The following is an 11,975-nucleotide window of genomic DNA, read 5'->3' on the forward strand; positions in this document are numbered from 1 at the left end:
AAAAAGCTAAACCCTTGTGATGCAGGAAAACAAACAAAAACAAAAATTGCCTAAAATTTACCTCCCCAAAATTGCTGTACCAGTCCAGTGAACCAAGGGCTTAAGTTCTTCCTGTGTCAGTAACATATAAATGAAGCATGGTAGCTATTTTCTTATAGCTAGCTATTAGAACTAAGTAGCAGAACAATGTGGTTTTTCAGATTGAGGTCCTAGATTTAGAAGTCTATACACATGCCCTGTCTATACCATCCTTCCATCTACATGGGATGCTGTTCCTTAATTCCGTGAAGTGTAGCACCAAGACGGTCTTGCTTTACACTCAATACAGTGTAGATTAGCGTATATTATCTACTGGTAACTTGGTTCTTTACATACTAGCTCTTTTCTTTTCGTATAGCTAATCTGAAAAAATCCAACTAAATTTATACACCTAGCATTTTTTCAGTTGCTATAGAAGCTCTAGTTTTAACTATATCAAAACTTGATGTTACAAGATTTTAGTCTTCCTTGTGGTATGGTTTAATCCAGTCTGCAATTGCAAAGGAGCATTTTTCAAAAAAATCGCACACTCTAAATTAGTCACATTAATAAGGGTGAAAGGTTTAAATAGTAATCATGTCAGCCTAAGCAGGAACTTCTCTCATCATTTTACTTATTTCAGACCAAACCATATTATCACAGTTCCACAAACTATATTTACAGGACTTTTCATTCTAAAAGAGTCAGCTATTGGACACCGTGTTCTGTGTTTATCACAGTGAATAAGTCTAACACATAGCTGATATGCCAAAAATAACCCTACAGTAATGGCAAGCACATTGTTGCTTTTTATTATGTAATTTGCCAACCTTCCCTATTTGAGGATCTAGGGGCACTTTACCCAGGAAAGAAATATTTAACTTTTGGCACATCATCTCTCTTCCTCCAGTTGTTGGCGCAAAGATTTGAGATTCAATCTGTAATATTTAAAAAAAAAAAAAACGGACAAGTAATACAAGACAACTCCAGAAAAGATCATTTTGAGAACGACATTTCTTCAGTTTTGTTTAGTGGCATTTTCCAAACATCACTTATTGAAATCCCAATTAAAACAGGACCACATATTGTGGGCTTCTGAAGGCTGTGTATGGTAGTTTGCTGGCATACTACCACTAAGTACGTTGGTGGTCTACACAATTAAAACATTTGACCTAAGCTTTCACACAAATCATTTCTGCCCATTAAGAGCATTGTAAGTGCATATATAAATCACAAGTACCATTTCTAATACATTTGTCCTCTATTCGTCTAATTTAGGTTACTACTCCCCCAAGATATTTATTGTGGTATATACATAATCCTAATTTTAAAATTGTGGGTTAGAATTTAAATTTACAAGACTGAGGGATTTGACAGCAGACAGTGTGACTAGGTATCAATATTCTTTAATTCTGACCTGCAAAAACCTAATTCTTTCCAAGACCTGTGACTCCTGAGCAGAGACTGATGATTGTCTGATTTTTTAAGCACTCATATTGCTTTGAGGTTGTGTTCAAATTAATAATAGGTTGATGCCAAAAAATTCACCTGAAAACCATGGACCCAAGACCAGCTGATAATGACTATTCAAACATGCAGACTAATGCACTACCATCCTTCAGTTCTTCCCTGACTGGGTCAGTAACATATTATTTGTAATCTTGTTCCCTTCCTAGCCTAATCCTCAGACTCCATGTTTATCATGACTGGAACATACAATTGGGCACGGGAATGTTTTTAGAAAATGATTAAGGTACACAGTGTAGTTAAACCCCACAATGCTCCCAGTTTGTACTTTCACGTGCTGAAAATGCCAAGGAAGTTCTGAAGCAAAAGCAGTTGGTGTAGCTCACATATGTAATAGGGTTATCAGGTGTTCAACATCTAAAGGAAATGGTTAGTAATGCAGAAACATCTAAATGTTTGGGTAAGCTTTTAGAAGCAAAACTAAACAAGAAGGGTGGATGCAGTAGTGCTTGAACACACAGCACTTCAGAAGTTTCCTACATCACAGGAGCTGCAACATCTCACATCATCAATCCAGAGATGCCAGCCAGTGGCTCCTCTTAATAGGAGCATTTAAGACAGAGTTGTTAAACACAGATCTTAAAGTAGGTCTATCATTCAAATATAGATGTCTAATGTGTAACATCCCGCTGTGTAGCTGAAGCCTCCATTTCAAATTTGCTATTTTTATACAATGTCCTGGCTCCTTAAAAGAACCTGCAAAACTAGTCCTTGGCCTCAGGAAAGCACCTTTATAACTATCTAAGGACAACAGTATGTATGTAAAGAGCTTGATACTGTTTCCACCCACAGAAACAGGATTTTTTCTGGTACTACTCCAAAAAGGACTTTTTAATGAATGACTTTACTCAGGAGATCAAGCAAGTTTGTGCCATGATAAGTAAATCCTTTCCCTTCCCTCATGGTCAACACAAAACATATATACATTTGGAGTGTGTATATTAAGATGAGTTAAAATATTTTTAGATAGTCTTACCTCACATTTTGGGCATATAAAGCCACTCATGTTTTCAACACCACCTATGATTGGCAGTTTCACCTTATGACAGAAGTTGATCTCCTTTCAAATGTCCTGAAGTGATATTTCCTATCAAAGGCAAGTGTACTTTGTCAGTCCACATGTACTGGACTTTTTCCATCTATGGGTTTCCCCTTCAAAGCAAGCTTTCCTTGTCCAGAAATCTTTCAAGCAACTGTTACAAGAGTGCTTACTGAATTCTTGCTGTCTTCTCTTCACATTCTGAGCATGTTTTCCACCATCAGATTAAACATATAACCTATTGTGTGGTTTACTCAGTTAAGGTATCTTCTGTTTTGAGACTGACCAAAGATTATCAAGCTTTTTAGATCTTTATTCAACCAATTTAGCTTCCAACATCTTTAAATCTGTCCAACAATTCTGGCATGGGATCAGCCATCTTTATGCATATTGCCTGCATTCATGTCCTATCTTCAGTGACATGTATTCTTTAAATAGAACAGATTATGCAAATATTACTTTTGCATCTACTGTTAGTTTACAGAAAGACATCAAAAAACTAATCTGGTGAAGCTGTTGAAGATGTGCGGGAACGGGTTTACTCACTCTTTCCAAAGTAAATTCTAACACCACTCCCTAATCCTCACCCTTCTCATGCATATGCCTGACCTCATTTCCTTCTACTCCCTCCTACCACATACCTTGCATTCTGCTCCCTACTCAGTATTCCACTTGTTTCCTGCCACTTGTGCCTCTGGACATTTTCTTGTTGCTCCTACTCCTGTAAAACTGCCTCTTCCTGCACAATTGGCCTCTTCTCCCATTTCTTCAAATTACCCACAAAGAACATACCTTTGATTTAGCTAGATTTCTGCCACTAATCTCAGCTCTGGTGCCTGACTTCAAACAAAAAGCCCCTACCCCCACCCCTCCAAAAAAAGACATTATATACACCTCAAGAAGGAAACGTATACTAAACCACAGAGGTTCTATTTTCCTTAAAAAATAAAAATAAAAAAAAAGCTCACCATGATTCTCCCACATTCGAACATCACTAGTATTTTCCTGCTGTCTAATGTTATCACTCCTTACTTCCCTCCTAACACCACCTGTAAGTGAACAGTATTGCAAGTTCCTGAAGGCAAAGGACTCTGAAGTCTATAACACGCCATAGAGCTGTACACAGGTTCAACATAATGTAATTTAAATGAGAAAATTATTTGTTCTCTACGGATCAGCATCCAATAATTTGGTTGCGATGAATGGGTTATGCTGGGCATGGGTCTTAAATGGCAAGAAGAAGATTCTGAAGCCCATTGGCTGAGTTAAATCATTTTCTTCTGTGGAGAGACATTCCTTTGTGCCTACATGTTATAGTTGATTGACATGGTCCTTTCTGTAAAGTTAATAAGTGTTCCAAAGCAAAGATTTGATTAACTGGTATTACATTTGTAGCAGTACTTCTCTTACCTGAGGGGTAGTGATTATGTATGCGGAACTTAGATATGCACAATAAATGTTCATCTGAGGTACCTGAAGGTGTATCCACAATAAGCTAATTAATTTCACCCCACTGCAGATCACAAAGAAATTGTTTGATCATTCCTAAAAACAGATGCAAGATGAACAACAAATTTGAAATTTAGAAACATACAAGCTAGAAAATAGCAAGTGTGCACAGTTTCCTCAATCTCCACTGTAAACTTAAAGGAGCCAAAAGCTTGAGTGAGACATTCAGAATTTGGTCTGTTATTCAAAAAGTCTGAAAGGCACTTTGAGAATCTATTCTATGATAAAAGATTACCTGAAATATTACTGCAGCCACACTCAACCTCAAAGCCTGGATCTATTTGCAAGGAGAGTATGTAAAATGGTACCGTTTCACTCAAAATACCTGCTCTGTGTTTGACTTCAACAAATATATATTTTTCCTTCTGTTAACAATGCAGAGCCAACACAAATGAGGGAGGTGGATTCTATTACTTCACATGTATCAGAATTATTTAGCAAGGTCCAATCAGTTACATCTGTAAAACTCCCATCTATGGCAAGCGATAAAAGATATCACTGAAGCCCTAATTTTACCTGCAGAAGTTTCATTATTGGTAGTGATGCCATAAAGTAAAGAATTCAGTTTTACTCTCAGATCCCATCATGTGCAAGGCTGGTACTTAGAAATCACCAGCTTTTCAGTTGATCATTTTAAATATAGAAGGTTCTGGATACAACAATCCTGGACTCTCACAATATCAGTACAGAATCACTGTTCAGAAAGATCTGCACCTTAAGTTATACTTCCAACAGAGCATTTTACTCAAATTTCTCTATATTTTAACTTATGCACTGTCAAACTAGAATCGAGTTTTATCAATCAAAAGTTAGGTACATTCTATTTCAGAAAATTTAGCAGAAAATGTAAGCAGAAAGCAATGGCATGTCAGATCGAAAGGGCTAAAACAAAGTAATTTTAAATCTACAGTAACATGGAAATCACACGTTAAGTTCTGAAAAAAGTATGAGCAGTTTTATTACAGAAGTTTATCAGCAAAACTGGCTCAAAAGAATATTGTCTATTGCCATAATCAAATGGTCTGCTTCCTTCCAGTTTTCTTTTATGCACAAAAGGATATTAAAACAAACAGTATACATTTTAAAAGGTGAATTATTAACCAAATAAGACAGTTTTGCTACCTATATTAATTAAAAAAAACACTGAACATCAGGTAACTTGAAAATTATGATGCTGAATATTGAGATTTCTTTCAGATATGCAATCAGTTTAAGAATCTTTTTTATAATATGATCCATTTCAATACCTATTCAGAAAGTTCATTAGACCCGTGTTAACACTAGGCAACAAACTACAGATAAATGCCAAAATGTGAAAAAAGTATAAAATATACATTTTAAACAGTAGTAAACATGCAATATTTTATCAAATATAGACTCCTTAATTTCCATCAAGCCAATCTTAACTAATGTGGCAAATTGCCAGTACTGTTCTCTGGGTCTCGCGCTCTCTCTTCTCTGGGGTAGGTTCAGGGCGATATTGCTTGCCTCTGAACCAGTTCTTAATCACTCCCCTAGTGTCCTTGGAGGAGGGGAGTGGAGAGGGGGGGACCTGGGCCCGCCCTCTACTCCAGGTCCCAACCCAGGGGCCCTGGGGTTGTGGTGAACCACTTGACTAGCGGTTTCTTCCCCTGGGTTACTTCCCTCTCATACCCGTCAGCTTGTGAAGGGCTTCTCGCCTCTCTTCTATACAAGCCTGGTGCCCCTTACCTAGGGTTTCTGTTGGGCTTCCCAATCCACCGCAGCACTCCTCCAAACCTTCTATTTCTCTCTGGACAAACTCTTCTCTTCTGCAATCTGCACTCTGCTCCAATCCAACCTTTCTCCTTCAACTACCACCCCCTGTCTGACTGAAGCAGGGGTTTATATCCCATAACTGGAGTCAGGTGCTCTAACTGGAGTCAGGTGCTCTAATTGGCCACAGCTGTTCTAGTTAATCTAAAGCAAACCTTCCTCCCTTGGCAGGGAATAAGGCCCCCTGCTAACACTCTTATGCTGCCCTCTGGCCATGCTGTATCACACTAAGTTGTTCTGATTATGTTAGAGAGCTCAGTTCAATATAAGAAACATCTTATAGTGAAAGGAAATGCTAAGAATAACTTCTTTTCCAAAGGAAGCACTGTCTACACTGTAATAGTTTATGCTCCCTGATGCAACAATCAACAACAATGAAAATACTTGAGCTACAGACCATTTTTTTGGGGTCCTCTCCAGATAACAGCATCATCAGGACCACTGAGCAAGAACCCCACTGACATGACACTTAAGTTTTCTTCAGCATACTAGAAAAGAGGAAGCATACTATTAAAATAGCCCAGAAAGAAATTTACTTGACAAAATAACATCCTTACCAGTTCTTAAATGGAGCAAAACATAGTTTAAGAAAATGGACGTTGGAGGAAAAGTAAGGACACTTCATTTTTTCAATCAGTCAAAGGCTGCATGATTTCTGTACAACAGTCTGACTATATTTACATTTTAAAGAGTCTTTTACAAACTAATAATGCCAATTAGTGCAATAATCGTCACAGAATCACTATTGAGAAGACATGTGGCTAAAATTACTTTCCTTTCTCTCTCAGATTCAGAAAAGTATTTCTGTAGTGGCATGTACGAAAGTTTGAACAAAATCTGAAATAGTTCCATGCATTTTGTTAAGAACATCACTTCTGTTATCCCTTGGGATTTAATTATCTGCAGTGTTATTATAACTGAAAGTGAAGTATTGTGCATAAGTGCATGAGAACCAGAAATAATGAAACCGACTAGTCTCTTTTCACTGCCCAAACCAAAATAGGTGCAAAGGGAAACAGCTGAAAAATCGAAACTTTACTTTGCTTTAAAATATTCGGTCATAATAACCCACTGTGATGCTAGTAACAGAAGGAATTTTTGTAAAGCTATGATTTTTAACCTGTAGTGTGTCTTTAAGAAGCAGGATGTCTGTATATGGAAAAGAATGGGTACTGTCCCTGCCCCCAGGTATATGGGATCTTGGGGAGCAATTATCACACAGGTGGGGTGCCAATTAATTTCTTTATTAAAGGAAAAAGGAAGTGGTGGGAATTTAACAATGAAATACAATGGGATGGGGTGTATAGGGTGTTTACAATAGACAATGATGGGGGGTTCTTACTGAACAGTGTAGGGAGTTCTAATAGTGGGGTACAGTAAGTGGGGTTCAGCACAATGGGATACAGTACAGTCAATAAGCAACTCAACTTTATATAGGAACAACTCTAGATGCAGTGTGGAATGCAAAATGTACAAAAAGAAATGCAAAGTAAAATGGTAGCTTCTATATAAAATGGTCAACAATCTCAGATAGAATGTATTAAGTGGTTATAGCTTTATACACAATGTAACACAATGGCATCAATGCAAATACAAAATATATCAGAAAAGTGGAGGCAACCAATGGGGTGTTATAACCACAAGTAAAATGTGAATCACAGTGCAATGATACAATATGGGTGATAAGTGAAATTATGCAATGTAACAGTATAAAAGAAATTAATGACTTAATTTGTGAGGCTGTGATAGCAGATAATCTGCAAGAGTGTACCTAAAGGCTGGGTCAAGAAACAGGAGTGGGGAGGGAAGTGAATGATCAGTGGCAACTGATGAGAGGAGAGTGCAGCTGCAAGCAGCGAGAGACTCTGAAGCCCTGCGGGGTGAAGCCCAGAGCAGTCCTCAGGAGCCTGCGGGCTGGACGTACGGGAGACAAGAGCAGCTGGAGCGCACTTAATGGGAGTCTGGGAGCAGCAAGAGGGGAGGCACTGAACATGCAAGTGATGAGAAGGCACGTGGAGAATGGGGAGACGACTGAGGAAGAAACAGGTTGCAGCACGGAGAACACTTCAGGGAAGTTGCGGAGCAGCGGGTGAAGACAAACAGCAGTGTGATGGTGATCTTTGGTAGGGGAGGGGCAGCGGAGAAGCGGAGCATGAACACAGGGGATACAGGAGAGGAGCAGAGAAGTGTAAAGAAGGGCTAGAGGGAGGTTTAAGCAACAAGTGACACCCAAAAAAAGGAAAGAAGCGGCAAAGGGTTTGGGAAGTTACACAGGAGGAGAAGCAGCAAGGGGTCTGGGAAGTTCGGAGGTGATACAGACGCGGGGGGGAAAAGCAGCAAAGAGTTGGGAAGTTCAGGGAGAATGCAGATATGGGGGGAAAAGCAGCAAAGGTTGGGAAGTTCAGGAGAGTGCAGATACGGGGGAAAAGCAACAAAGGGTTACAACAGGAGACACGGAGAAGTACACAGAGGGGGAGATTGGAGCGGGGGAAAAACAAACATGGGAAAGTTCAGGGAGAGATCGGACAGCGGGAAGACGAATTCAAACAGCAAAAACCTTATCTATCATCTAACTTAATCAAATTATATAAAGACAAGCAGTTATACAAAGTAACAAAATGGGTACAGAATACAACCAGGCAATGGCTTTTTAAATCTATCTTAACCAACGACTAGGCAAAACAACAAATATCACAATTCTAAGCAAAACTATAACAAGCAACTATACGGAGCAACAAACAGCAAAACTATAGCAAGCAGGTGAAACTTACAAGCTCTACAATCTTAGCAAACTATGACTTATTAAACTAAAAGCTAACCTGGTGCACCTTATGCTAGGGGAAGTCACAGAGGGCAGAGTGGTATGTGCCCAGGATACAGCTCCCAAGGCAGCCCCCAAGGAAGCCAAGGGATGGTGGCTGCAGCAGTGGATACGGCTGAAAGCAGTGAGCCCCAAAGCAAGCCCACAGGAGCAGAGCTTAGCCGCGGCAGAAATTTATTTTTAGCAGCAAAGCGCCGTGGAGTTTAGAGAGGTTTTAAGACACGGACCAAGGTTTAGCTTGAGTCTGTGTGCTGGGAAACAGAGCCAGCAGCTAAAGTAATAAAATAAAGTATAGAAAGTTTCACAGGGGATTCTTACCAGTCCCCAAGGCAGCAGCAAAGGCAGAAGAAGCAAGAGGGCTCGGTACGGTCTCGATAATCAGGAGATCTCTCAGGCAGCAATTCGCTTCTGCGGGGGGGGGTTAAAAAATGGAGGTACGCTCAAAAATAAATGAGAGCGGAGAAAGGACACCCCCCCCAGAACCCCTGGCTGATCAGACCAGACAGCAATGCAGGAACCTTTCTGATGTTTGTTTCAAAAATGCCTGTTTTAAAGGCAAACTCAGGCAATTTCCTGCCAGTAATCCTGATAGGCTCCCTCTGTCACAGGGGAGGAGACACAGGGAAAAACTGCAGGTGAGCATAGAGACGTGCCTGGGCAGAGTCCTGAACTATAGGTGTGAGTTCACACCTCAGGACTCAAAAGCACATGAGGCCTATGACTCATGCCCAGGATCTCAAAAACACAATAGGTCTTGCAGCTCTGGACATTGCCTACCCTACACCGAGCCCAGGTTTAACAAGGTGATAACAGGACCAACCCTTTGAACAGGGCAGTGGTCCCACTTAGCACGCAGCACAAGTGCAATCCCTTTGAGAAGGGCAATGGCTCTTGGTAAACAACTTAAGGGGCCCTCCCTTTGAGAAGGGCAGTGGCCCTGGTAAACAATTTAACAGCCAGGGAGGGGCAGCCACAGGAGGAGAACAAAAACAAAATGGAGTATGGGACAGCTGTAAGAAACAAAATGGAATAGGGGGACAGCTGTAACAGACAGGTGGTAAGGGGAAAATAGTTCTAGTTTCTGTCTGGAATAGGCCCCCTAAAATGTATACTTGAAAATAAATAAATAAATAAATAAAATAAAAAATACCTCACTGACTTACCACTGGAGACCATCCAGAACCACACAAGTGAACCTGAGGATAAAAGCAATGTTTTAAAAACCCATATATGCAGTATATACACAAAGCATGTAAAATATAAGCTACACTTCAAACCAGATGTCAAGAAATGTGTTAACTGTATTGAAAGAGTCAAATGTCCATATCAGAAACCGCAAAAAGGCAGAGTTACTAAATTAGTAAACAATGAATTCTGTCAATGTTGCTCAAATGGCCATTACAGCAAACATGTTGCCTAACAATTTGCAAGATAGCTCTGATACCCTTGCTGCAGAAAAGTTAACCCTGAAGGACAGAAATATTTGAAGGAAAGAAAGAGTCAGAGGCTGTTAGCCGCTGTCTGTAAGTATAGGGATACCTGCTAAACATTTGCTATGTAGAGAAGGTTGTGTCATAAAATACAACAAAACCAGAAAGGGCACTGGTAACCAACTCCAGAGAAACACAAGTGTATACAAATTGCTCTCAAAACCAATACTGCCTTATGCCAATGGCATTACTTTCCTAATAATGTGTCAGCCTGATCACAGATAAATGTCTTAGAGGCTGCTAACTGCATGGCAAAGGCGGGTCAAATATCTTTCTAATACAAACAGTACATTCCCTATAAGCTCTGTTTACAAGTAAAGTCCCTGTTCAGAATGTTGTCTTTCTCCTATGCCAATTAGCTAGTCTTTAAGGAAACAAAGGCGAACCTTGCGAAGACTAATGGTGTATATGTGATTAGTATGAAAACACGGTGTGCTTATATGTCTCAAAAAATAAAAAACCAGAGCTATAATAAGGTTGCATATCACTAAAAATTCAGAATTTTGTACAAAGTGATGATTCTGCAGTATTATTGTCTTCACAAGCAATAAAGTTCATTTTATGTTGTTATCCTGGCATTAACTATTTACTTGAAGCATGCAACTCATTTGTACAAGCTAGCCAAGCTGTACTGAATTTGGAGGGGCTCAGCTTGCTTTTTATCATGTAAGCATTTCCACTTATTTTAAACAAGCCCTAAATATACAAAAAAAACCTGTCAAGGAGCGCTCCCAGTAAATAACCTGTTAGGCCACTTGAGACAATTTATTCTTACTGTTTGTAAACAATAACAATCATAACCTCTTCTCCCTCTATACCCATTATTTTAGGGTTTGATGGTCCACAAATATCTATATACAGCAGAGCAACCTAAGAAAAAAGAGTTGGAAATAAGTCTGCACAGAGTTGTTTACATAATATAAAATAGAAGCAAACACTAAAATGAGTTTAAATTTGGAGTGTAGCTTAGATTAGTAATGGGAAATGAAGCATTCTGACATTAGATCACTAGCTTGAAGACATGACTGCCTTTACTAAATTCATTTTTGGGAGCAGGCCCAGTTCTAATGGGCAGTCATTCACCATCTCAATGGAAGTTAATTTGTATCTTCCTTGGCAGATACAGCAGGAATTGCTTAAGCATGGAAACTGAATTGTCCCCTCATGCTCAGGCACGTCCATGCTACAAGAACAAGGCCCAGCTGCATATTTTTCATGGTTAGAGGGCATCCCATTGTAACAGTTTTATTGCTAGCATGGTTAGAAAGTGTGTAAAGAAACAAGTTTTCCTATCCACCACATTGGCAATAAAACCCATTGTAGGAATACAGATGTGCTTAACTGTGTAGGATAGACAGATCCCTTGGGATGGTCTGTGCAGGTCAGGATTGGCACAAATCAGTCAGTGCAATCCTGGGGAACTTTGTACTACTGCTGCCTATCCACTGATCTATGAAAAAATACTTCAAGCTCAGACATTTTTAACAAAGGCTAAATTGACTTACAGTTTCTTGAGAGATTAGGAGTTTATTAATTACTCCTCAACCAGCAGTATTTGAATCTGAGATCTTAAACACCTCAGTATTTACAATCCATTGTGAGGTACAACATTTTAAACAGTCTAAAACAAAAAACAGTCTTAAGCATATGTGCAACTCTCAGCAATTAGGCATTTGTGTACCATTCTGAGCAGCAGGGGGAATTGCTTGAAAATAAATTGTTTTTGTAGGACTCCTGTGAATTTAACATGTAGCAAAGCTTCTGAAATGCAATTTGA

General features: G+C 39.4%; 1 protein-coding gene across 1 annotated transcript; it reads right to left on the minus strand.

The window, feature by feature from the left end:
• Positions 1-10,119, minus strand: NUBP1 (NUBP iron-sulfur cluster assembly factor 1, cytosolic). The gene is given in 7 exon segments (XM_075069075.1): positions 1-956; positions 2,522-2,632; positions 3,995-4,037; positions 4,039-4,129; positions 6,285-6,375; positions 9,872-9,904; positions 10,111-10,119. Coding segments are annotated over 7 exon segments (567 nt in total). The 3' UTR covers positions 1-767.
• Between the last annotated feature and the right edge of the window lie 1,856 nt (positions 10,120-11,975).

Source organism: Chelonoidis abingdonii, chromosome 9, assembly GCF_003597395.2.
Source record: "Chelonoidis abingdonii isolate Lonesome George chromosome 9, CheloAbing_2.0, whole genome shotgun sequence".
In the NCBI taxonomy this organism is placed as follows: Eukaryota; Metazoa; Chordata; order Testudines; family Testudinidae; genus Chelonoidis; species Chelonoidis abingdonii.